General features: G+C 40.4%; 1 protein-coding gene across 2 annotated transcripts in view; it reads left to right on the forward strand.

The window, feature by feature from the left end:
- SORCS2 (sortilin related VPS10 domain containing receptor 2) overlaps positions 1-27,848 on the forward strand; it is a 590,141-nt gene that overhangs the window by 173,331 nt on the left and 388,962 nt on the right. For both annotated transcript variants that reach the window (XM_075091935.1, XM_075091936.1), the window contains exon 2: positions 15,850-15,917. In XM_075091935.1, the coding sequence (XP_074948036.1) occupies positions 15,850-15,917 (68 nt within the window). The remainder of the gene's footprint in view (positions 1-15,849; positions 15,918-27,848) is intronic.

Consider the following 27,848-nt stretch of genomic DNA (forward strand, 5'->3'; position numbering starts at 1 on the left):
CTTGATGCTGAAATTCCTATCTGTATTTGTGAACTGAACTTATCAGGTTTTTTTCTCATATATATATTTTTTTTCTTTTCCTCCTGTCTCCAGCTGTAGACTTTTTCATGACAAACTTGCTCTTTCTTCTGCAGAAAATCAGTTGGATTCTACTGGCACCTGTCCCAGGGAAGCAGAACTAGTTAGAATAATTATTGCTGGAGTTGTAGGGGGAGGTCTACAAAGCCTAAGGCTAAACAAGAGGAGACAGATTAGAAACAGTGCTTGGGAGTTTGAGAGATGAATAATGTCTGGGTTTGTAAAGTTCTTCAATTCTTGCGAAGAACCTGGTGACGTGGATGAAAAAATTATGATTATTTTTGTATGTATCTGCATTCATTTAATCCCCCCTCTGCTTGCCCTGATTTTATTAGGCATGTTTGCCAAGTGATCTTGCACTTTTAGGGGAAGAAGAACAGAATGTTTAACGTAACTTTCCAACAGCGGTACTATGATGGCTTATCCCAGAATCACTATTCACAGAAACCTGTGATGGGGCTCCTGTAAGCTGTTTGTGGGCTGTCCATAAAGGGTATATCAAATACAAGTCAGAAAATTAACTTGCCTTTGATTCTGGTAGCTGCTGTTGTTCAGACCTGGTGCCCTCACCTCAGAAGTGTCCTCAGTTCTAGAGGGCATACTCTGAAGATAAGGGGTGAGGGGTGGGGAGAAGACCCACAAAAAGTGATCCAGATGCTGAAAAAAAAGCTTTGAGGTGAGATGTAGGGAGGCCAGTTATTAATCTTATCAAAGAGGTCAAGAAGTAATGTGATTGCTATTTATAAGTACGTGTGTAGGGAGAACACATTTGTCAGTAGGGGCCTTTTAACCTCCTGTACAAGGACATGACAAGATCCCATAGCTAAAGATCGAAGATAGACAAATTTACTCTAGAAATAATAAGTCATTTATGCAGACAGCCGGAAATTATAAATACTGGGACTCTTTACTAGAGGAAGATGTAGGAGCTGTATGTTTTTTGAAATGTAGGTAGCTGTATTTTGAGCAATGTGCTCTAAGCATGTTTCTGAGTTACGTGTATTTGGGTCTGGAAGGGAAGGAAGAGAGGAAGCTGAACAGGAGGGTCCAGGTGATTCCTTCTAGTTTTGGACTTTGCATCTGAGATGCCTTCATTTTATTCCTTCCATTCAAGGGCCCCTTAAGTGTTGTCACTTGAGTGTTCATAATGGCTGCAAATCTCAAGCAAGATGATAATAATCTGACACCTCAGAGCATCAATCTGCAGGAGGTCAGGAGAGATCCCTTTTCCTCCTGCACGCATGCTCTAGTTGCAGTCCCGTCTGCCCAAGTGCACCCCCCAACAAGCATTATGTTCCTTCAGGGAGTTGAGGAGAGCCACAGCCTGGGATGAGACAGTGCCTGAGATAATGGATGCAAAGAACCTAGATCTTTGACTTACCATGTCTTTATAAAGAGAGACTTTTTAGGAAATACAACTGTGTGTTGTGCGTTACGAGGGCCATTTCCACTGCCCAGAATTGTTGCTGCCTCATTGCTCCACCAAGAGACCATCTTCTCCTTACCTCTGTGTCACAGGCTAAATGGTCTTGACGCTGGGAATTTTGTTCCTGTCACCCCTTCCCAATATAAGGGCAAAATATCAAATTAATTATTTAGAATCGATAAGAATATCATGCCTGTTTCTGATGCCTAAACCTTTGGAAAAGATCATAGGATCTTACACAAATAATATTAGGGTAAGTTACACCACAGGTACATCTTGGGAGCTAGAACCTATGTTTTAGTGAATCTAAAAGTTAGACTACAAAATGCCTTACAAGCTGTCTGAGATCCCCAAGTACAGAAATAACTCACTTTACAATAAAAAGGAACCACTGCTGGGAAGCAAAACATTTTATTTCTATAAAAACATGTATTCTTGGGTTTGTTTGGGTTGGGTGTTTTTTGTTGTGGGTTGTTTTTTGGGTTTGTGGTTGGGTGGGTTTTTTTTAGCTCAGGAAAGAATTGTCTATCAGCCTAGCAAACATTTACCTTGTAGCCTTTATCCACTTGGATTCATTATTAATTTAGACAGAAAACATTTAGCTTTCGCGATCATTATCTGCTATTACGTGCTATGAGGACCATTATACTTTATGGTGTTCAACATTGCTGGATTTAGGTTGTAGTTGCAATTCCTTTAAGAAATATCTATTCTCATGGATTTGCAGCTCAATTCTAAGCATTCTCGATAGGAAACATTTAGCTACAGGCAGTTACTTAATATTTTATTTCTGATCTTTTCCTTTGGTGTCGAAAATAAAATTTTAAATATCATCTTCTGAAACTATAAAATAAACAGATTGTCTTGGAGGCTTACTGATTTTCCCCTCCCCCCTTTTTACTTTTGTCCATTCCCCTACCCCTCTTCTAGCTGAAGTAGGATGGACCTATTTCTCTAGTCTGTCGGTGTGAAATAACCATGAGAGTCACTGCAAGGCTGAATGGTAATTAATAATTAAAGACAGATCCAGAGGAATGTATTATAATGCATTGATTTGGGGGGGGGGGGGGGGGGAGTATGTAAGTTGCTTTTTCTTTTTTTAAGAAAAGTAAGACTTAGCAGCTAGTTTTGATTTTTAGACACAAATCCATTTACAAGCTGCTTATTAGTAATAATGCTGCTCCTGGGTACGGTGAGTTCCGTATTCAGTTTGCAGATCCCTCAGACCTTGTTCACGTTAGTTGGTCATGCACAGCCACAGACCATTAGTATTCTTTGCTCTGAGAAAATAAGAAGAAAAAAAATAAAAGGGGAAGGACAACCTTAGGTACCAGAACACTAAAACTTGCCTGAGCTGTGATCAGAGACCCTGTACATTTCCCTATGCTATTTTTCTTAAGGCACTGAGGGATAACTATTACTTAGGGACTGCCAGTTTTCCAAATAGCTCAACCCATTGAGAAAATGGACACTGCTTGAGTTGGACAGGAACCAAGGAACTGAACTGATGCATTTGAGCATCTGTTTTCCCCTTTCTGGTTGATGCATTTCTCTGATAGCACGTTAACTGCCTTTTTTTTTTTTTTTTTTTTTTAATTCAGGGGGAATTCACATTATTTCCAGGTATCTGATGGTTCCTGTTTTTTTTGGTGTTTGGTTTTTTTTTCCCCCCACTATAGTCCTCTATGTCCTTACTCTGGACCTCTTCTTTTCTTCAAAAATGTTTTGATCATCATCCTGTTATGCCTTAGTTAATTAGTGAAACTGATTAAGAGTGGTATGTGTTATATCTCCTCCCTGAGCAATGCACTTTAGGCTGCTTATGTTGTGATTTGGGGAATGGAGAGGGAACCTACAAAAAATATCACTTCAGGTAAATTGCGGTCTATTTGTTGTCACAGAGATTAAAGGATGATTTTCCTTCTCTGCACCAGGGAATATAAAGGGGACTTGATTTCTTTCCCTGCTGTTAGGGAGTCAATGCCCTTGAGATTGCATAGGTTTCTGTGGGTAGCTCTCAGAGTTGGGTGGTTTGTGAATATAGGTAGGAAATATCTGGACTGAGTTAACGTCTCCCAGCACTGAACTTTAACATTTATAATTTCTTTCTTCATACATCAGTAATGACAATGCTGTATAATTAACTAATACTGTAATGTGTTATGCCTGCTCATTTTAAGTCTCTGAAAGAACGCTTAAGCTATTTTGATCTGTATTTTTCCTATGCGGTGCACAAGAGTGTTCATTGGGATACCATCCACACATTTGACTGTTGAAAGTCAAATTTTAGCTGAAATGAACTTTTGTTTCCTTATTTTTGACACTGCTTTTCCTGAAGAAATGTCACCGTTCTCTCCCAGTGGGAGAAAGAGAGTTCATTGAAAAATTGGCAGGGACAATAATTTCCCTCTCCCCCACCCCCAGACCTTGATCAGCTTTTGACATGCTTCTGTCTTCAGGAGGTGGCTGAGTAATCTTGAATGGATGTTTTATTCATTTTATTGTGTCGACAAAGTAAACTTCTTCAAGCTATTTCTTGGGCTGTATTGAAAGCATCTTTTCCTTTCTACTTGTTGTTGAAAAATACAGGTCTACAGCCCCGTGTAAGAAGATAATGGGATTGGCAGAGGTTGCAATATTCTTTCTGTGCTGATGAAAGATATTTTTTGTTCCAAAGTGGGGAAATTTAAGGAATTGAATGTTTAGATGTGTGGGTGACACATTTTTCCTGTGTCCTTTAATCTTGTACAATTCTTGCAAAATACAGTATTTTTTGTAAAAAAACAAATACATGTAGGTGATCAAGGATTGACATGAACGGTCTGAATTAATTTCCAGTAGTCTACCTCTGCTCACTTTCTCCTCTACATTGTGAGTGAACTTTTACTTTAAGAAATGTCTAGAGAAATCTTCAGACGTGCAAGTTCCCACTATAGGATAAAAAAATCTTGCATCATTAAGTATAACCCTAGCTGTTCTCTTTAAGTAGTCTCATGTCCCTTATAACTTGGCATTTAAAGTCATAAATTTGTACATCTATGCACATTTTGTGGAAAATGCAGCATGGTTGTTTTTCCTGTGCACAGAATGTATGAGACTATTGCAAATATTGGTTTTATCAAAATTGGATCCTTCCCTTCATGAAAGAAATTTCAAGATCTGATTTACTTTTAATATGTTTAGAATGGGCTTAATCCAGATTCCCATTGACTTAAGTAGGCTTTGGATTAGACTCAAAATAAATGCATGGGTATGGAAGGGTGAGGAGGGAGGAAGAAAAATGTCCATTTGCTAACAACATTGAGCTGAAAATTTGCCGTTGGGTTTGGGCTGTATCTTCTGTGCTCTGGTTTTTAGTGCCTTTCTGTCATGGCATCAGTTAAACCCCGAACTCAAGAAAAACAGTTTGCAAGAATTACAAGGTTCAGATTTTTTCTTTGTTTTGGGATAAGGTAATTTCCATAAGAAAAAGACTTTTGACTTGTAAACAGAGAAGGCTGTGCTGTGAGTTTCAGAAATAGAATATAAATAGAGACAGGCATTTATAATACAAATATAGAACAAACTCATTAGAGGAAAAGATTGGAAAATAAATAGCAGTTCCAGAGAGATGCTCAATATAATGAAGGACAACAGTAAATGTCATGTGCACTGCACAGAAGTTTTAACTGTTTAATACTATTAGGTTCTGTAATAAAGTACCTTGAAATGAAACACATCATAGTCAAACATGCCGTTTTGAAGAAATTAAATGTGGTGTTTTAGTAGTTACAAAAACTATAGTTGGCTGCGCCTTCTGAGATGATACATAGTTGTATAAGTGTCCTCTAACCCTTTCCTCAGGTTTCCATTTATTCCTTGGTGAAAAGGCAGGTAAAGGGAAAAATTAATTTTTCCGACATCGAAAGTGTTGACTTGTTGGCACAGTTGACATTGTGTGTCAGGACATTTGTGGTATAGAAGCACATAACTGTATGTCAGACCTCCTAGCTCTACAAAGTGCTGGTGCATTGCTGTAAGTCACAGGTACCAGTGTTAGGGTAAGTGGTCTTTGAACAGATGCAAGACTTGTGTCTGGGAGCATCATGTATTGGAAAAGAAGATCCTTAAGCTTAGCGGCACACAGAATTTATGGCGTGTCTGTTGATTCTGCTTCTCAGTTTGTTCTCTCTCTATATGCTGCTTTCTGCTTTGCCCACACTACTTCTGCAACTCTCATTTAAGCATGAATTAATCCAGTCTTTCTGAGAGCCTCAAGCTGGAGGTGTGGGTCCTCAGCATGATAAATCAGTAGGGAAAAAAGTACTTCCGAAGGACTATTTGTATCTAGATAGGCAGAACTGATCTCCAGAGGTATCTATCTCTGTCCCTACGGGCTGGTACATCCCGAAGTTAGGTAGGATAAATCAGTGATACATCTCTGCCTCCATTTCCCTACTGTAAAATAGACAGTACTACTATCTTATGTTAAGGGGATGTGAGAAGCCTGAAATTACTGCATATCTACAGAAAAGAGCCATGAGAAGGTGTAAGTGTTAGCATACTTCTGAACAGTTATCTCTAGGCATGAATTAAAAATATTTTCCTTCCAAGTCTTGTGGTGCTGAACTGTTGTACCTATCCTTATGATAACTACTGTCTTCTGTCTTCATAGATATAACATGAAGAAAGAAGCTCTTAACATATTTCTAAAACATTCTGGGATCACAGGGGAGAGACCAAGTATGAAAAACATCACTCTCTAAGGGGGAGAATTTCACATTAAGAGTTTGTTACTGAAACTGCTTTGCAGCCCTAGCTACAGCCTGCTAAATGCTGACATACAAAAATCTGTCTCCAAAGAATCTGTCGAATGCCTAAGTCTTTGCTGGAGTAAAGAAAAGAAATACAAACCTCATTTATCAGGGCCTACAATCTTTTCCTGCTTGTATCTACTTGATCTGAAGGTCATTTAAAAAGTATTAGAGGTTTAAGATTGGAATGCAAGGCTAATTTGAAACCTGGCTCTAACATGACTGATTGTGTTAATATTCTTCATACTGGTTAAACTAAAGCATAGTGTCCGTGTGACAGGACGGCATTAGCTAGGGATCCAAAATGACGTGGCATTGCCTGGTGAAATAGCTGTTTCTTTTCACAGATAATGCTGTGTAATTCCACTTAACTTTAATGGCCCCATGACTCTTAAAGTAGTGAACACCTGGGGCAGAGGCTGGGTGAGGAAATACAAAACGCTGGCAAAAACTCAGTGCTCACAGATTGGAAACCTCCTGGTTTGGCTTTGAACTGAATGTGGAGAACTCTCCAGCACTCCCCCAGCCCCTTCCAATGTTTTCTCTGACATATTTGGCCCCTGACCAATTTTCCCAACTGCTCCCAAGCCCTTTCTAATAGGCTCCTTACCCAGTTGGATGTTCCCTCAGCTCCTTTACGCCCTTTCCTTTGGCACAAATATGAAGTTCTGCTGCTTCAGGGATAACACTGAAGATAAATGTGCTTTCATCCTTCTTCCTCTCAAAAGGGGTCAATCCCAGTATTTTACAGTAGCTGAATTCTGTTAACGTCATTTGAGGTGTTCCAAATTTATTCTGAATGTGGCCACAGGGAGCAGACGGGCTTGGCATGTGAGTGGGAATGGTCACCTTTCACACCATACTGGGGGCAGTGTGTTGGTACTTCTGTTGAAATTACTTATTTTAGCAAGATAAGTAGGAATGAAGAAGTCAAAACGAAAGACAGACATAAAGAGACCAATTTCCAACCAGTACAAAGACGGCGAGGGGGTGGCATTGGGCCTAGTCCATCTCATTGTGAAGCGCAGAGCAAATAGTCCTTGCTTGGAGAGGCACCGGGCCCACCCCGCTGGGAGGGTGGTCGTGCGGGAGGACTAGAGGACTTTTTTTTATACAGCACAGGAAGTAACAGGCCCAGATCTGTTTTGTGTTATTCCTGTTTTACTAGGCAACCCCCTGACTTTTTTGTTTTCTTTCTCTCACTGTTTTTGTGTCGTTGCCCAGGCCTGATTTTGTCTTTGGGAAAAGGGGTGTTAAAGTACCCCTGAGCACGTTAATGCTGTTCAGTGCAACACACATGCCCCATACCACAAAAGGTGCGAAACAAGTTTTGCATCTGCCTCTGCTATGTCTCTGGTCTTCTGACTAAAATATTAATCAGCATCACTCTGTCACTATAATATAATTGCTTTGGTCTTTAGCATGTGTGTCCTGGCAGTACGCCTTCCAGGTAGGAGTGTGCTGTTGTCCCCGTCTGTAGATCATGTAACCATGTTTATCTTTCTCATTTATAAAGAACAGATTCAGGTGCCTACAATATTCAGGAAATATAAAGTCCAGTCCTTATTCATGATAAGAAGAATACTAAATATTGTGACTCTTTGGCTGGTCTTAATGCAGCGTCAAAGTCCTTGCTCCCATTTACAGTCTTACAAAGCCTCTTTATGGTAGGCAATTAGGTCTTATTTGAACACCATAAGCCGTTCTCAGAGATAATTAAACGTAATTTTGAGGTCAGTGTAGGTTGATGCAACCTCTGATAAATAAGATGTTATCTGGTACAATGATATTTAATCCTGCGGCTCTGGTGAAGACAGAACAGCTGTGAGAGAGAGTAACCAGTATGAACATATCTGCCAACAGGCCTGCGTCAAACGAACAGTTTTCCCAGCTTGTGGTATCCTCTACAGATGTTTCCATATGTCGTGCATAATAATGTCTTTTTTTTTTTTTAAATAAAAAGCATAATTATTTTATATGGTAATATTAAAAAAGTTCTGGCTTTGGAAAAGGTTTTAGTGTTGTGGATTGGAAACTCACATTCAATTTTTATATTTTACTCTTGAGCAGTAACACTGCATGACAGACCAGGAATGTTTCACAAACAGGACTTAAAATTTGATCTTTCTTTTCTTGTAGTGAATAGCTGTATAACATTGGTGATCAAGGTGAATTGCCTATCCATAATACTGGATTCCTGAAATATATGGAAGAGAGTGAAGATGTTTTATATATGTCTTCTTTGGATATCAGCTCTGCTTCCTCTTGAATTTTCATGGGAATGGAAAAGAATATTCAGACAATAGGTTTGCTTCTGCGGGAAGGGTTGCTAATTCAATTTAGAACACATTATTAGAGAAGATAAGTAAAGGTAGTCTATATTTTAAAAAAAATTTACAATTAGGAATCAAGCCAGACTAGGAAAAAAATATTCTTGCTTCATGCTTTAGAAATTTATTCTCTTGGCATGCTTGCAGATGTGGTTTTAAGAGTGTATCAAATGCTATGTTAAATATTTAAACCTAAAAAATACTCTGCTTGTTTAGAAAAAGGCTGGCAGAGAACTGGAGATTTTTGTGTCAGAGGTGACATCGTTCTGGGCTCTTTGAAAAAGAACAGGAAGTTTAATTGAACAAGTAGTTAAAATGTTAGATGCTGTTTCCCAAACTGCAGATTTAATCTAGAATTTTGGGCCCTGTAATTCTGAGGCCTTCAAAATGAGTTCCTGGTTGCTTGAGCGAGCCCTGCATCTGGGTCATGCCCAGAAATCTCAGAGCCGCATCTAATGATTATAGAAATGAGTAGCAACATCTTAGAGTAGCAACAGCCCAGATTCATTGACCAATTCTACATATGCTTTGATTTTTGAAGACAAAACTTTAAAACTTACAAACACAATATTCTCTATTATTGTGCTGATGGGTCAGGCAGTGCCACCTAGAAGCCTGTTCTTATCCAAGCAGCCGACTGTAAAAAACTGAAGTAGCAGCTCAACTGCCTGAGTTGCAAATTGCTGAAGGCTGGAAAATATGTTTGAGAAACATCTTTATTCATATGCTTGCCCCATTCTTATATTTTTGTTTCCCACTGTTGGAGACAGGTTACTCATCTAGATGGACCCATGGTATGAACCGATAGAGCTACTTCAGGCATATGGCTGTCAAATATGATTGAAATCAGTCAGTGGATTTAGAACTATCAGGTAGAGATGAGCAGCCAAGAGCATGTATATGTACAGTGCACGTGCAGTGCCATCTCAAACAATTTTCTTAAGAGCTTGCACTGAAAATCTGGTATCAGTTGTTGATGAAGTGGAAGCTTCTCTTTTCTGGACTTGGACTGTAGACTCCTGAAGGCAGTAGGTTGTCTTTTTGTTCTGTGGTTGTACAGTGATAACAGTGTATAATCCTGTTCTGTGCTACATAGTGGATTAAATGTATTAGATATCTTAAAGGTACTCTTCTGTATAAGTGTTTACAGCGTCAATGTGTAGAGTACTATATTTAACATGGTTTTGAATCACAGCCACCACTTCGAAGGCTATGCACTTATTCAGCTCTTGCGAATAGAAATACCTCTTAGAGAATAGGAATTGAGCCATTATTGTGTCTTGCCTTGAATTCTGAATAAATTCAGTGTACAGAATTACTACTAATGCTTAGATAAGTGCACTGGTCCAGTCAGTGACTTCATACACAGTAAGTCCTCTCTTCTTCCAATACAATTTAGTTGGAAGAACTATAAATCTAATTCTTTAGGTCTTTCATGTTAAGTCATGGGTTGCTTTTATGAACCTTATTACCAGAGAGGAGTAGAAGCTTATACAGTGAATTCTTAATAGCTTTAGTAATGGTCTAAATGTCTCCTTTTTCACCCTTCATTGTAACGCTGCAACAGAGTAAACCCAAATGTTCTTTCTCCATTTACAGTTCTCCCAGTGTAATCAAATTATTATGGAGTTGTTAATAGTATTATGACAGTTGGTCCATATGATAGGCCTGTAGTAATATAACTTCATATTAATCTCTTGGTTTTTAGTTTTCTCATAAGAGTCTTTTTTAAATAATGAATGTAAAAGCTAATGTCAACCTTAGCATGATGATTGAAGAGCCTGCTGCTGTGAAAGTGGAAATGGCTTGAGGGATTGGAGCAGTAGGTGGTTGCCTATAATTTGTTAGGGATTTTTTTGATTATTGGTTGTCAAAGTTTTAAAAGTACAGGGGGTGGTGGTGACAAATTAATAGGCTGTGCCTAGAACATCTTGATCTCCCTGAAATAGTTAATTTACAGTGAAACAGTTATAGTTTAATAGCTGAAAAGGTGAGTTAGGCTGAGCTCTTGAACAAAACAGCATCTTATGTTCCATATAGAGTATTAAGTATCTGTTCAAGCAAGTGCCTCTCATGAACGCTTCTCTTGATTTCAGTAGGTTCGTTCACATGAATCGAGCTAAGCAGATGCTAAAAAGTTTGCAGGAACTTGAGTCTGTCTAAGCAGTCTATTTTCCTGATAGCTCTGGCTGCCCAGAAGTATTTCAGTGTGCTCTGACCTTCTAATAAACTTGGGAAAACACAAACTCTTGCAATCATACTTGCAGTTGTACATTTGAAAGTATGAGTCTTTTGCTATTAAATTTCTGAATAGATGCCAAAAAGAAATAATTACATCAGATCACAAATGGCGGTGTGTGTGTGTGTGTGTGTGAAATAAAGCTTAATCCATAAGAAACTCCATGTAGACAGACAAAGAGAGATCTCTATTACAAATGGTCCATGAAAGAAAACATCATGGAGCATGGGAAAAAAAGGATTTTTTTCATAAGTCAGTGTTGATCAAAAAAGAGAAGGATCTTAGCAAATCCTTCACAGAAAAGGAAAAAAAAAACCCAAAGATAAAATATAAACACCAGGGAAGTGATTTATCTAGAATTTGTTCCTTTTTCCTTTCTCACCCCTCTTAGGTGACATGGTGATGAAAAGAGAGGATTAAAATGGGCTTCTTTAGAGCCAAAATTTTATTAGGAAATTATTAAAAGCACATTGTATCTCTTAAAGTGAAGGTTTGCTCTTTCTGGTCTAGCCTTGCTACAAAGCATTTTTAGGAGAGAGCAAGAGAGAAGGAGAGGGGGAAAATATGTAGATCATTCTAACTCTAATTATTCATGGATAATAATATGTGTGGAATTTTCCATTTGTTTTCCCTGTCCATCATTCACTGAAAACTGAAAGAGGTCTATATCCAGAAAGGATTTTTGGGTCAGAAACTTCTACAACTCTTTTGTTTGGAGAACAGTTTTGATCAGTAACTACTGTAACAGTGAGAATCCACCCAGGCAAGAACTAAGTTATGGAAGCAGGGGAATGACGTGGGAGAATCAAAACTCTCTGTGCACCCACCACCCCTCAAAAAAATGGTGAAGGGAGGATGAAAATGTAGAGGTAGAGGAATTTCTGAACGTTAAGGTCTCCCAGCCTGGACAAATTTACCAGAATTACAGTTATTACTTCCACTGAAAATGTACTTCCAATGCACATTGTGTATGACTTTTGGAATCCTAAGGGGATGTGTCTTCCATACCTTGTCCCATATGCAGAAATACTGGCCAGCTCTGGGTTTATGGAGATGTCAAGGGCTTTAGTAAAGAAGCAAGTAATAGAGCACTACTTTTGTGATAAAAGCTGAAAGTTGTAATTTTTATTTTTGCCTTTTCTATTCTAAATCTGTACTGTGTGACATGGTTGGTGTATGCCTGTCATGTAGTATCAATATAAAAAAATTTCTTGGAAGGAAAAGGGTGAAAATATTGTCTCCTGAATTATATGCAGGAAACCTGGCAGGGAACTGGAGATACAATGTTCTGTTTATTCTAATGTTCCTGAAGGCAGGTGAAACTGCAGCATTCTGTCACCTTGCTGCAAAGGGGCAGAACACGCTGGGATCAGAGCAAGCAGTAGAAAGGTAATCAGAAAGCTATAAGGTGCAGTGAGGACTGCTCCTAAGAGACATCTGTGACACTCAGATACTGAGCAAGGGATCTGTACCAGACATCCATGTCTCTATTTTGGACCAAAGTATGTATGTATTCTTACTTGTATTTACTTAAAACCCCCAAACAACCAAAACACCAATCCTCGCGCTTCGTTAATGTTTTCCTTCTTTAGGGGTTGCGGGTAGAAAGGCCTTGGTAACAGACACATTCTGAGGAATCTGGGAAGAAAGAATGCTTAGGGACTTTTGTTTCAGGGCAATGAAAGCAGAAGGGATACGTTTCTTAGGTATATTTGACCAGAAGCACCATCAGGTGTTTGTAGGTCCCTAGCATACAACAGTGAATAATTGTGGGGATATACTCTGGGAACTAACTCCAAGAACTGTGGGTGAATTTAAGATTAAATGGTTTAAAATAATTTCACAAGTCTCCTCATAAAACAGGAGACTGGATGGACTAGGAGATCTCTAGGCAACCCTATAAATCCATCGTTAAATAAAGAATCTGGTAAGTCTAATTCTCCATTGCCTATATTTATTTTAGCTATAAAACATTAACACAAAAAAGCTAAATTGGTTTTAGCTGTCCATGACTTCTGGTAGTATGAACTGGTTAAGAGTCATACCCTTGATTGTTGCTCAGTTGCTGTTTGCTTCAAGCCCTCTCCATCTACAGGCCACTCAAGCGCTTTCCCTAGGACAGCCATGTGTATGAACCATTGGCTTCCACCCAACCTGTAAAACGCTTGTAATTATGGAGTCCCATTGAAATGAAATCAGTAAAACAGGGCTCTGCTCTTAATGATGCACAGAATCTGGAGATCCTGAAGACCTTTATGTTTTTATTGTGAAATGATTCTTCCTGTTCTTATGATCTGTTTGTTAATTGAGAAGAAACACTGTTCTGGTTAGCAGGATCACTATTTAGCCTGAAAATCCAGAGGACAATTATGTAAAAAATATCTGTTAAATAGCTGACCTACATTTTTTGGATATTGGGATGAAATCCCATAGCTGACTTAGTGGTCAGCCCCACCTGCATCAGCCTCGTGCTTCTTGGGTTGCAACAGGAATCTGCTAACAGTGCTTAAGAATTCAAAGGTGGCTCATTATGGTTTTGTTTTTCCTACTAAGTCATTCCCCATACTTCTGAAACACAAAATAAGGTATTTTGATTTTTGAATGAATTTACCAGTCAGAAAAAAAGTGGAAAATACTGACATGTGTGTCTTAGAGCTATGACTCAGATTAAGGCACCAATCCTGCAGCGTACGAAAGACATTTTGCTGCATATGGCTGCTCCCCAATGCAGTCTGCAGTTACCTGAAAGCCATTGGTTTGAAGTGTGTGGAACAACAGTAGCTTTATGATTTAGTGTTTGCATTCCCTAGATGAACTATAGCTGCCAAGCCACGCAGTGAACCCACACCTTGTTCCTGCAAATCTTGAACACTCGGGATAGGTGCTAAGTTACAGAAATGGCTTATCTGGAAGGTGCTTTGTTGATGGTTCCATAGAGGTTAAGTTCAAAGCAGGTGAACTGAGGGTAACGCAATAGGATGTTCTGTGTGCAATAATAACCAGGTTAATTCAGGAATGAAACATTGGGGTTACCCTGTGGTGGAGTGGCTCCAACATACATCTACATTGCTCAAAATCATCTGAATTTAAAAAGTTATGGTTGTACGGTGTACAGGGATGAAGAATGTTGGCTTACTAAGTTCAGGGTTCCGTCTGTGGCTCTGCGTGAATGTAAGGAAACAAAGTGTAATGTCTTATTCTTTTGATATTTCCTTTTTGATTTTCATGTACCAAATATGTACTCTTGTATCTCTTAGAAAAAACTCCTAGGTCAATTTTTGTGGCCTAAGAGGAATTGCAATTGTTCAGAAAAGCACAGTCTGAAACTTTTTCCTTAAGAATTGGCACCAATAGATGCTCCGAGTAGTGAAGTTCCTTTCTTTTTCTCCTTAATTGCAAGCACCAGCAGAAAGCTGTAGTTAAGACACTGACAATAGAATAAATAGCTGACCTGATGGAGCGTGCTTGGGCTGTAGCCAGGAATCTCATCAGTAGATACTTTCTCCTTTGGGAAATGGTTCTTTCTCTTGGCTTTGTAAGTCTCGTAGTAAGCTATTTAAAAGTAAAAGATTTTATTTTTTCCTTGCTTGCTTTATTTTAAACCAAGCCTTTATTTTTATAAATCATCAAATTCTAGCAAACTGTACTGGTAGATAGTGACTCTTTTGATAATAGGCAAGATTAATACTATTTGTGAATTATGGATTGGTTGTTCTTTTACTTATATCAGTGTACATCCAGCAATACATGTTGTTAATTTGTTAGGCTTAGATAACTCTGAGAGAGACTGGTATTATAGCTCAGTTCTGCAAAACGTTGTGTTATTTCCAAAATGCCGTGTACATAACATCAATGGTCTGCAATTCTGTTTTCTCACAAGCTCCAGCATGCAGAGACTGCAGCATAAATGTATCATCAGCATATTAATTATCTGAATAATCAAAGTGAATGCCTATGGTTGCTGTTTGCTGGAGACTTCATCTGGTGGTCAGCATCAGAGGAAGTGCCAGCTAAATAACAGCATGCTCCAAACTGGTGACATTGACCCCACGTGTTAAAGAAAGACAACAGCTGTGCAAGAAACCAGAGGTTCTTCCTATTCTACCTCTGTGGGGTTGCTATGGGATTTTGGGTGTAAGAACCACTAATATGGACTGGCAGCAAGTGAAGGAAATCTGTTTTAAATGGTCTAAATATAAAACATAGCATTCAGCTTGATACACCAGTCATGGACTAGTGATTTATGTTTTTTGACCAGTGAATTTGTCAAATGTTGGTCAAATGGAAAGTGTTTCTTGCTGACTCTTGTCATAGGTTGAAAATGTTTGTGGATGAGATTTGTTTGTGTGTGTTGGCTGTTGGTGATGTAGATGAGTAATTTACAGAGCACAGAGCTGGTTCTTGAAGGAAAAAAAAGTGATACTTCTATGATTGAAAACTGACAGCCATGAAAGTTGCATTTCTGATCCTGTAGGGAAGACCAGAGCTCATTTTCTGCCTGAATTTATCTGGATAATCAAAGTTAATCACCACTGTTTAACACTTTGGATTTTAAAATTAAAAAAAAAAAGAAAAAGGTGTCTGTAGATGTCCAAAAGAGTTGCCTCCTTAAATTTCAACTAACAACCAGATTGGTTCTTCCTGCTGAGAAAGTAAAATTGCTTGGGGGCTGTCATGTGGTGGGGGGATTTATGTGACTATTCCAGCTCTGCCGCTCATGTGAAACAGGCAATCTTTCATGAAGTCACCAGGTTTGCAGAAAACTTTGAGTGCTGAAATCACTCTTCGTAGAAAGAGAAAAGAAAAACCTAATCTAAAAGCAAAACTGGTAGGAGGTAAAAATGAAGAGAAATACAGTTCAGACTTTCAGGAGCCTCACTTTTGCGTTCCCCAGAATAATAATCCTGCCCATGATCTACTTCTGTTTCTTATATCAGGTTATATATATATATAAAAATATATTTATTCTCATTTTCTTTTCAGGTGATCCTGATCCTTACCAAGTATTATCATACTGACATGGGGAAAGTGCTTGAGAGCTCTTTGTGGAGGTGAGTTCTCTGCTTTTCCTATAGCCTTCCCCCCCTACCCTGGTCTCAGAGTAGACCCATCTCTTTTCCCTTTCCAAACTGCTGCTGAGTTGAGTTGAGTTGGTAGCTGTTTGATGCTAATATAGCAAATTATCCAGATTGTCATCAGCTCTTTCTTCTTTTCCTTAAATATGGTTCCTGCATTTTAACAGGAAAGAGTTTGAAATGAGTTTTAACAGTAGAGACAAACAATGATAGAGAGTATAAGGTACCTTGCTGATGCTGCTTTGCAAGATGCCATTCTTTTCCTTTTCTTAGAAATTTTGCATCAAAGTTACTCAAAAACTTTGAAATGCTTGTTGTGTTGGGATGTGTCTGTTGGTAGTTCTTACTGCTCTTGAACTGTGTTGAGCTTAGTAAATAATCCTGATTTCGAAGCAGTCACGATTGGATGAAATATAATACCACTTCAGGTTGCGTTGTGTCTTATGACAGCTGGGAATATGTAGAAATCGGAAAAAATGTCTAAATTCAGTCTCATTTCCTTATCCGTGAATTAAGATATCAATATGCTTGTTGCCTATGTGTGCACAGATTGCATGCTCAGGTGTATATCAGCACAAAACCGGGCTAGGGTAAGCCTATGTTATACTAGTCATGCTGGTTATCTTTTCGTGTTAATTTTGTTTTGCTAAGTGGGCTTATTGCACTCTAATTTGTTGTGTATCTGTACAAATCTTCTACCACAAAGCTTTGCTAGACCCATTATGTACACTTCAAAAGTGAAAGTATTTCACGGTTATCAATAAATACAATATTCTTCCATGTTTGCTCTGCTAGTTCTGCTGGGTTATCTGGACAGTAGCAATATTCTTGAAATATTCTGCAAGGATATCTAAATAGTTGTTATAAATGACAGAAGACTCATTTGAGGAGTCTTAGGTGAAATTTTTACGTAGCCTATAAGCTTCAGGCCTAGAAACAAATAGGTTATCTAATACCTTGTGGCTTGGGTACTTGTAAACTTCATACTGTCCCAAGAGCTTGTGTGGGGACTCAACCTACATCTGAGTGTGTAAGGAGCTTTACAAAGATAATCCAAGAAAAGGAGTGGGCAAGGGAATAGGGAGCGGGAGAAGTCTGTGACAGGACATGCACACCAGCCTTGCTACTTGTTTTGAAGGAGGCTGCACTGTTTTAAACTTGTGGGATTTCTCATAGTGACAGCGTATCTTTACAATACCTTGTTGTCATACCAGTAGCTGAGTAGTACAGTCTGGCCAGGGGCAGTAGTCCATGCAGCACAAGAGTATTTTCAAGTAAAAAAGAAACTTATAGTCATAAAATGTGGGCTTTCAGGAAAAAGAGTAAGATCAAATAGAGACTGCTTCATGTCTCCATGCTTGGCTCAGGATTGGCCTTTTTAGGGCTATAATGGTTCATTTGTAATTATCCTTTAAACCTACAAGATGTGAAACTAATTGCACATTTGTTTCTGTTTTAATTTTTGTCCAACATCTTGTGAAAAGAAGACAACCAAATGGCAATTTGGATACTCCCATAATTGCGTAAGCACACATTGCTTTCCTGTTATATGCCCCTGGCCTATACGTGTGCAATATGTTTCAAGTTTTGCTATCCACGCTTCAGTGTAATCTATCATAGAAGTCTCTTAAACTTATTCAGTCAGACTCTTCAAAATAAACTCTCTGCTCTTTCAAAATAAACGTAAAACAGGCTTCAGATAATGTTGCTTTATTTTGAGAACATAAACACATTAAACAAGGTCATTCAGACCTTGCTGACAGCTGGTGTAAAGAAGAACTGGTGTGAACTGCATTCAAATAAAATTGATGCTAGTGTGCATCACAGGGAAATCAGGCCCTTTTACTTACCAGATGTACCAGATGCTTTGGCTGTTTATAAAACTAGGATGGAAAAGCTGAAAGGAAGCAAATGCTTAAGATTAACACTTGGTCCAGGGACGTAGTTGATCCACCCCTAGGTATGTTCTGCTCTGAGCTCACCTCCTTCCTCTGCCCACTGTGGTGTAAAAGCGGCACATGTGGTTGTCAGAGTGGGGGAGTTAAAAAGTGCCTGGATCTGGAAAAGCACAGATGACACCAACTGGTGCAAAAATACCAAATGGTGCCCCTCTCTGTTGAGATGTAGCTCATTATTTGTACTAAATAAAATAAGAATACTGTCCATGAAGTCAGGGAACTTTTGTGTTTTTCTCTGTGCAAAATGGTTGGGTGTAAATTGGTGAGGCTCCATGTTTGCTTATGGAGCGGGGGTGTTGTACTCACTTTGGCAGCCTGCCCAGAATGCACGATGTATATATTTTTAAACTTTTTAGTTTGATTCTCTGTTGTATTCCTTTCATTTACATCAGAACAAGTATACAGGAAAACAGGTGTGAAAAATAGGGTTTTTTGTCAGCAGACAAAAGCCATTAATCTTTGTGAGGTTTCTGTGCCCTAGTGGGAATGGATTCTCTCCGGTTATTTCCTGAATCAGTCCAATGTTGTTCTTCCTATCTTGCCTGGCTTGATCATACCAGACACTTCATATTCTCTAAGTCTCTAAGTGAAAATAAACTTGTTTTATAACCTGACCAATTCCCAACAGGTTCATTTTTTAATGTTGTAAATCTCCCACTTTTATCTTGCCAATCAGTAAATATTATCCTAGCTTGGCATTTATTGGTTCTTTTGTTTCTTGAAACTGCATCTTTCTGTTCTCCTCTAAAACGTATTTCCTCTTCATCTCTCTTTCTTTTTCTCCCATCACCCAGAATATTTTTTTTTTCTTCCTTGCTTAGTGGAACAGGGAATGAGACGGGAAGGGTAACTCAGTGGTCCAGTGATGCTTATTTGTTCTTAGTGACCTTGGAGTTGCAATCAGACTTCTAAGAGTAATGCAAGTGGTGGGGAAAAACACCATTCGGAGGTACATGCCTGGCGGGGGCTTTATGCAAAGATAGATCTTTTGGAAGTGGATCTAGGTGACAAATTTCTGTGCCTCTGCAGAGCATTGTTAATTTGGGTAGGTAATTTATGCCTGCCCACACAGGTCAGGTTACAGGATTGGGAGGGCTAAATTTTAATTACCGTTATGCTGGATAATGAAAGCCTTCACAACTTTTTACTAGTAGCAGCCATGACTGGTTACACTGAAGAGACATAAATCTTGGTGGAAGCATGCAGTTAGAAAACACCAGGGTGTGCTTCTCTAGTCAGCTATTTCTGATACTTTGCTAATTAGCTTATTAAGTAATTGCTAAGGTCGGAGTAAATTATATAGTTATTTGACTCAAAATAAGGTAGGGAAGTAAACGATATTACATTGGTTGCCTGTTGAATACAAATTAAAATAACTTATTAAGAAGGAACAGAGGATTGTCTTCAGGTTTATTTTTAGAGTTTCTAAACTGCGGTACATATTGGGAATACAGGCTGGTTGTCGTGTTAGGCTTCATTAGCATCATGAAGAAACTGATACTGTAACTAAAACTGAAAATTCAGGTATTCAAATCAGCTTCACAAATCGTGCGTATATTGAAGATACTTTGCGTACTAGTGCTGTTCCTGTCAGAGTTCACACACATCTTTATCCAGCACGTTTACAGCATGAAGGACCTGAATCAAACAGACCATTTTAGGATAGTAGATACTTGAGTATGTGTTTTCATATGCATTATGGACTAGATGGTGCATAAGTATATAGGTGCTCATATTTTACAACCTCAGCTGCCTGCTTGCATATGTTGCATGCCTGCAGCTTTAGTTGTATGTATTTGAATCTTAAAATCAAATATTTTCACTTTGAATGGGTAGCCACTAAGAAATTAATCCTAATACTTACCTGCACACCTGAGTTAATTAATACTAATAATGTTTCTCAGAAATACATATATAATTTTTATTATTATGCCAATTTATACATGAGGCACCTGAGATGGTAACTGACTGCTGAATGCTATGCAGTGACTCAGCAGTCTATGGCCATGGAATTGGTTTCCAACCCTGTACTTTTTCTGGCACAGAGTCCTGTTTCTGGTAGGAATGCAGCCTTCCCCTTCTTAACTTGATCTAAGTAATGAATAATAGATGCTGAGGATGACTGCTAATAAAGTTTTGATTGCATATTATCAAGCTGTAATGATATGGTAGCGCTAATGTGACTTGCTGTGTAATTGCCATTGTTCCCAATGGCATCACCATGTTGTTATTGCTTCACCACAGCAAAACAAACTGCATTATTTGATGTTAACTGCACTGTTAACTCCTCTCAGCATTGCTTGCTGAACCCCAGGTGGGCCCATTTTCAGAGATGTTGGGATGTTTTGCCCTATGTTGTCAATAACAAAATGCTTAGTGGAGAAACAGACTTCTGACTGTTTAAATATGGTTGGATACCCTAGCTGAGCATCCTGGGACTCTTTACTCTAAAAGCGGCCTGAGGAGGGAGCAAAGTCACAGCTCTCTGCAAGGAGGTGTTGAGTCCAGGTCAGTGGCCAGCAGCTGGAGGTGAGAGCAATTGGTGAGCCTCATGGACAGCATAAGCCTCGGCAAGCCCAGGGATTCAGTAAAATCCTCTCTTTGGTGGCACAACTGTTTCTGTCTGTACCCACAAAAAGCCGTGCATTCCGGGCAAGATCTGGTTGTACAAACCCCATGGCCATCAGTAGCAATCAATGCACAGTGACCGCAGGGTGCTTTGAGCATTTAAACAAAGGTGCATGCCTACACTAAGCTTAAAAACTAGACTATAAAGAGCAGGAGATTCTTTTACTATAGTGAACAACATGCCACCCAAGAAAGTGAAATTTCCAGACCCTGCATGGCTCACAGAGTGTGAGAAAATAAGGATGGACATTTCACAGAATCACAGAATCCCAGGCTGGAAGGGACCTCAGGGGTCATCTAGCTCAACCTTTCTGGGAAGAGCACAGTCTAGACAAGATGGCCCAGCACCCTGTCCAGACGACTCTTGAAGGTGTCCAATGTGGCCGAGTCAACCACTTCCCTGGGGAGATTATTCCAATGGGTGACTGTCCTCACTGTGAAAAATTTCCCTCTGATGTCCAATCGGAATCTCCCCAAGAACAGCTTGCGTCCATTCCCCCTTGTCCTCTCCATGGGACCCTGTGTAAAAAGGGAGTCTCCATCTTCTTTGTAGCTACCCCTTAAGTACTGGTATATGGTGATGAGACTCCCCTCTGAGCCTCCTTCTCTCAAGGCTGAACAAACCCAGCTCTCCCAGCCTATCCTCGTATGGCAGCTTCCCAGTCCTTTGATCATCTTGGTGGCCCTTCTCTGGACCCCTTCCAGCCTGTCCACATCCTTTTTGTATAGAGGGGACCAGAACTGTACACAGTACTCCAGGTGTGGCCTGACAAGTGCTGAGTAGAGTGGGATGATGACTTCTTTCTCTCTGCTGGTGATGCCCTTTTTGATGCAACCCAGCATCCTGTTGGCCACTTTGGCCGCAGCAGCCACTGTTCGCTCATGTTGAGCTTTCTGTCCACCAGGACCCCCAGGTCCCTTTCCACAGAGCTGCTCTCCAGCCAGGTGGATCCCAGTCTGTGCTGCACTTCCGGATTAAGTTTTGCCAGGTACATGATCTTATACTTCTCCTTGTTGAACTTTGAGGTTCTTGTTGGCCCACTCTGCCAGCCTATCCATATCTTCCTGCAGAGCAGCTCTCCCTTCTGGAGTGTCTACTTCCCCACTCAACTTGGTGTCATCTGCAAACTTCATCAGGCTACACTTCATCTCGTTATCCAGATCACTTATAAAGATGTTGAATAACATTGGGCCCAATATCGATCCCTGGGGGACTCCACTAGTGACAGGTTGCCAGTTTGACAAAGAGCTATTTATCACCACCCTTTGGGTGCGGCCTGTCAGCCAGTTCCCCACCCACTGCACAGACCTCTTGTCTAGGCCATAACACATTAATTTCTCCAAGAGGAGGCTGTGGGGGACTGTATCAAAGGCCTTGGAGAAGTCCAGGTAGACAATGTCCACGGCCCACCCCATGTCAACCAGGCAAGTCACTTCGTCATAGAAGGCCACCAGCTTTGTCAAGCACAATCTGCCTTTAGTGAAGCCATGTTGGCTTTTCCCAATCACGTGCTTCATTTGACTTGTGATGGCCCCCAGGAGGGTTCATTCCATAACTTTCCCAGGGATTGAAGTAAGGCTGGGCTGATGGGCCTATAGTTACCCAGATCCTCCCTCGAGCCTTTCATGTAGATAGGGGTAACATTTGCCTTCCTCCAGTCCTCTGGGACATCCCCCATTCTCCATGACTTCTTGAAGATTACGGAGAGTGGCCTTGCGATGATGTCAGCCAGCTCTCTCAACACCCTCGGGCGGATGGCGTCAGGGCCCAGTGATTTGCAGGGGTCAAGCTCCTGTAATATTCCATGTACTAACTCTTCCTTCACTGATGGTGGGTCAGTGTTTGGATCAACTGGCAATTTTATTCCCAAAGCCTGGGACCCAACAGTGTTGGTAAAGACAGAGGTGAAGAAGGTGTTGAGGACCTCTGCCTTTTTGGCATCGTTGGTGATTGACTCTCCTTTTCTGCTTAACAGTGGGCCTATGTTTTCCTTCTTTTTCTGCTTGTGGTTGACATACCTGAAGAAACCTTTCTTGTTATTTTTGACATCTACGGCCAGTTTCAATTCTAGCTGGGATTTTGTTTTTCTAACTGCGTCTCTGCACGCTCTGGCAATGCTCTTGTAGCTCTCGATGGATGATCCTCCACTTTTCCATCTCTGGTATGCTTCCCTTTTAGATTTGAGTAGACCCAGGAAGTCACGGTTGAGCCATGGGGTCCTGTTGCTCCGCTTACTTCCCTTTCCTTTGTAGGGGATAAATTGGCTTTGTGCTTCCAAGAGAGAGTTCTTGAAGAACTCCCTCCATTCCCTAGCTCCTTTGTCTTCCATGGAAGCTTCCCATCGAGTCCCTCCCAGCTGAGCCCTGAGTGAACTGAAGTTTGCTCTTCTAGAATCCAGAAACCTTGTCTTAGAGCTGACCTTCAGCACACTCAGCAGGATCCCGAACTCCACAATATCGTGGTCACCGCAGCCAAGGCTATCACTAACCGAGATATTACAAAGCAGGCTTTCTCGGTTTGTGAATAGCAAGTCCAGCCGTGCCTCCTTCCTGGTTGGCACTTCTAACATTTGTATCAGGAAACAGTCCTCTGTGCATTCCAGGAACTTGGTGTATGACATGTGAGCTGCCATATTGTTCTTCCAGCAGATGTCTGGGTAGTTGAAGTCACCCATAAGGACCAGGTTCTGTTGGCTAGAAGCTTGCTTCAGTGACCCAGGTATCTCTTCATCGGCATTGTCATTGTGGTTAGGAGGTCGATAGCAGATGCCCACTGTGAGGTCCTGCTTGGAGATGACCCCTTTGACTTTGACCCAGAGGCATTCGATAGAGCAGTCGCAATCACCATAGTTGACTTCGATACATTCAAGGTTTTACTTAATGTAGAGTGCAACTCCTCCACATCTTCTACCCTGTCTGTCCTTATGAAAGAGCCTGTAACCTTCCATTGCAATCTCCCAGTCGTTTGAGGTGTCCCACTATGTTTCAGTTACTCCTATGATGTCGTACCCTTCTGAGTGGGCACGGAGCTCCAGTTTCTTCTGTTTGTTACCTAGACTACGTGCATTCGTGTACATTCACTTGAGGTGATTACTCTTCTGTTTCGCCTCTTGGGAGACAGCTAAGGAACCTTTATCATCACACTGCTTGGCCTGACTTTCTCCCCCGTTGGACGTGCTGGTGTGAGCATTTTCACGATGGATCCCACCCAACAAGTCCTTTGGTTTAAAGCCCACCTCACCAACTTAGCCAGCCTCCTGCTGAAGATTCCCTTACCCCTTTTAGACAGATGGATTCCATCCCTCCCATGCATGTTGTTGTCATTGAAGAACACCCCATTGTCATAAAAGCCAAACCCCTCACGGTGGCACCAGCCATGTAGCCAGGAGTTGATATACATTATGCACCTGTTTCTGGCTGCTCCCTTCCTTAGAAGTGGCAAAATGGAAGATAAGATCACTTGGGCGCCAATGTTTTTCACTTGCTCCCGCAGGACTTGAAAGTCTTCCTTGATTTTACTCAGGTTGCGGCTCTCAGTGTTGTTCATGCCTACATGAAATAGTAATAGTGGATAGTATTCTGTTTTCCTGATGAGTTGTGGCACCGTCTCGGCAATGTCTCGGCCCTTGGCTCCTGGGAGGCAGCATACCTCTCGTGACTCCCTGTCAGGTCGGCAGATGGGTGCCTCAGTACCCTTCAACAGAGTCACCCACCACAAGCGCTTGTTTCTTTTTAGAATGTCCACTATATGTTGCTGGTACAGTTTCCCCTTGCAGGGCACACTGCAGACCTTGCTCATGGGTGTCCTCAGTTGTTAAGGCTTCATATCTGTTTCTGATTGTGATGGTGGAGGGTGCAGGCTGATGTAGAATCCTGCTCCTGTGAGTCACCAGGGTCCACTGTGCCTCATTCTTGGTGGTGTCTGCCACAGGAACATGATTCTGAAGCCACCTGTCTATCGCTGCCTCAGCTCCTCTAATACTGCGCAGCCTCTTAACCGTTCCCTGCAGTTCAGCCACCTGACATAACAGGTCATCAACCTGTGCACACATTGTGCACGTACTTACCTTTTTGTCAGGAGAAGGGTTTGGGCAATTGCCGTGACCCACTGCCTGTACTGATGTTTCCTTTCTCACCAGACCCATCTGGGTGGATGCATCTGACATCTCAGGGGCTTTTGCTGCACGAACAGTGGTTTTAGCTCTGAGGCGAGTGCCCACCATTTCGCATTTGTTTCCAACTCTTTGGACTTGTAGGTGAAACTCATTTTACCTGTTTCCTGAAATTAATTTAAAAAGCAAAATCAAAAAATCCCAATATAGAGTCTGGTGTCCCAATGAAATTCTTTCTTGTTGTGAAGTGCTGCTTAATAAGTGAGCAACTGTATTCTGCAGCAACTTGTGCTTCCAGATGGTCTTATATTATGGTTCTGCTTTGAAAAGTGACTTTGTAGAAATGGCCTCAAGGGATGGAGTTATTGATTCTGTGATTTCCATATCAAATTTGCTCTCTTTCCAAGTAAAAACAAACAAACAAAGGAAGGCTTTCTAATTATTAGCCCAGTTAACTCAGCTTGGGATCTAATGTCTAGCTGTGCTTTCTCTGGCTAATGCATCATCCTGAGTAATGCAGATTCTGCAATCACAATAGACTGTCCTCAATTATACCTGTGCAGCTCTTTTGTCTTCCTATTATATCCTTATTTACACCTGTTCCACTGTGAAAAAGTTTTGGGCAGTACTGTTGAAAAGGCAGTCCTACAATTAGAATTTTATTTCTTTTATTGAACAACAGATTTTTATGCATTCTTTCATCATATTTCCATATTCACCTAATAGCATTACAAAGACTTTGCTGCAATTTCTGTCTTGCTAATACTCTACAGTGCATCATTATGGGTTGAATTGTGCAGGAAAGTCTCTATTTTAGTTTTATTTTAGGCATTTAAAATGAGCTGTAAAACCATAGTTAGAAAGTGAATGTAGTGGATTTCAGCCTGTCAGCAATGTTTTATTATGTGTGTCAGGTAACAAAAATATGTAAAAGACAAAGGAAATGAAAGGAACGTGTCTTGTCAAACCTTGGAATGTGCAAGATATTGAAGAGATGGTTATTGCTGTTTTGATGGGCAGTGGTATTGATTTAGAGACCTAAAGGGTGCCACTGTTGCAGTGTGCTTCTGTAGTGTGTGCTCTAATGGACACACGACCCACCATAGTCTTTCCTAAGACCAAGACCTATCGCATTGGCAATAACCTTGCTGTTACCTTTGTGCTGCACTCATTCTGTCACGTGTTTTGGCTGTAGCTTTTGGCCATTAAATAAAGTCATGAACTTTGGTCATGGATGTTGGGAACTATTCTGAGTCATGACCTGTAGACCCCTCTGAAGGAGATATCTTTTAAATGGCTCTCCAGGGCACACGAATTAACTTAAGGAGGTCCTTTTATGTCTGCGTTACCATAACAGCACTTTGAAAATATTTTTGTGTCTAGTATGTATGAAGGTCTGAACTGAAAAAAATAAACCCCACAGGCAAGGAAAAGCTACCAAAGAAGTCTATCCAAAATTCTTTACTGAATATCTGTTGCTCACAGATAAGTGCTGCATCATAACCACTCTTCTAAGTCTTCAACAACTCAGAGTGGTGATGATTTTGAATGTTTACATGTTTCTACACTAGTTTGTGAATACACATAGAATATATGACATATGGGTTAAGAACCAGTTGGAAAGCTGTGATTTCTGTAGTTAGGAAAAGGCTCTTGCTTGCAGTACGCTTGTGTTTATTGGAGCTGGTTGCAGAATGGCTGCTGAGCAGGTTAAATATATCTTGGAGCATGGGAATTTTCCTACTTTACAGGTTGATTTCTATTTTTCTCCTTCTCCTTCTGGAAAAGGAATTAAATCATTGTGAGATATAACTCATAATGAGTCAGTCAATTTATTAAGACAGAATAACTTTATTCTAAATGATTTAAGAATCCTGTCCTGTTTGAGTAACTTGAACCTAAGTCATAGGATTTCTGATTACTTTAACTGGAACTGGTATCATAGACATTTTTTTATAGGCACAGACTGTGTGGGAATTGTACCACAGGTTCTTGTTTTAAGTAGATTCCCTTGGGCTAGGACTGACTGTAATAGAATAAGCAATCTTACCTACTCAAAACCCATCCAGGTCAGTACAAGTAGGAAGTTCGGAAAAACCACTTCACTGGTGTTTCCTCAGATCTGTCATAGCATCTTATTGCATAAGCCTCCCTACAAGAAATTATCATCTCTCTTGCTAGCCTCAGCAGACAGGTTTAAGATGAGGAATAGAGAAACAATGCATTAGTTGTCTGTGGGTTTTGTAATTGTGTGTGTGTGTGTGTTGTTTTTGCCCTCCCTCCCAGTATAAAAGAGGGAAGCTTGCATTGGCACTGCCCAAGATCTACTTCTATATGATCAAATCGGAAATTGCACTCTCAGCTTTTATTGTGGCATGATTTCTCTGTACTAAATTCATATAAAAACAGTTGAGCCATCAGTTCTTAGCTAATCTGAAGTATTTTGCCGCATTGTCATCCGCTAACTCCCGCTGTCAGCAGGCCAGCACAGCAGGGAGGTATGGGGCCCGTAACCTAGGGGCAGATGAAATGACACCATATACATATATTAAGCAATGTTTCCTTTGCCACTCTGCAAAATGGAATAAATAAGAAACCACAATCAAAGCAGCTTGTTTCATTGCTCAACATGTTTTTATGATGATGAATGAGGTATAAAAACCTGAATGGGTATATTTTTAAAAACTGAAAAGGGCGAAGTCATGACTTAGCGGAGCAGCTGGTAAAGTAGGTATGACATTGCACTCAGCAACCAGTGATGCTGCTGGTTCCACCTTCAGCCTATTGTGTGATCTTGTTTGAAGAACCTACCGTTCCTGTGCTTTCTTCTGTTTGGTCTTTGGTGTGCTTCTTTAATACAGGTAATTTGGAGAACTGATGGTACAAGAGTAGTGGGACACCTGTCAGTGCTGGGACTGTAATGCTGTATTAATACAAATAATATGAAGGAGCTGTAAAGCTCAGGCATGTTTTGTGTTTTGTCTCCTTTAAGTTTTTGTATTGAGTCTGAGAAGGACAGGAGACCATCAGAGAGTACCGACGTACCAGGAGACCTATCTGAAAACGCCCATACTCTTACTACAAGGCAGTTAATGATGAAGTGCCTTTTCTCATCTGCTCTTTTGAAAGTGCTGTTTTTCAACCCCCTGTTGCTTCTCTTAGTGTTTGGCACCTTGTGTCACTGATGTGGTATGTGGCACGTGAGCAGC

Source organism: Phalacrocorax aristotelis, chromosome 4 (genome assembly GCF_949628215.1).
Source record: "Phalacrocorax aristotelis chromosome 4, bGulAri2.1, whole genome shotgun sequence".
In the NCBI taxonomy this organism is placed as follows: Eukaryota; Metazoa; Chordata; class Aves; order Suliformes; family Phalacrocoracidae; genus Phalacrocorax; species Phalacrocorax aristotelis.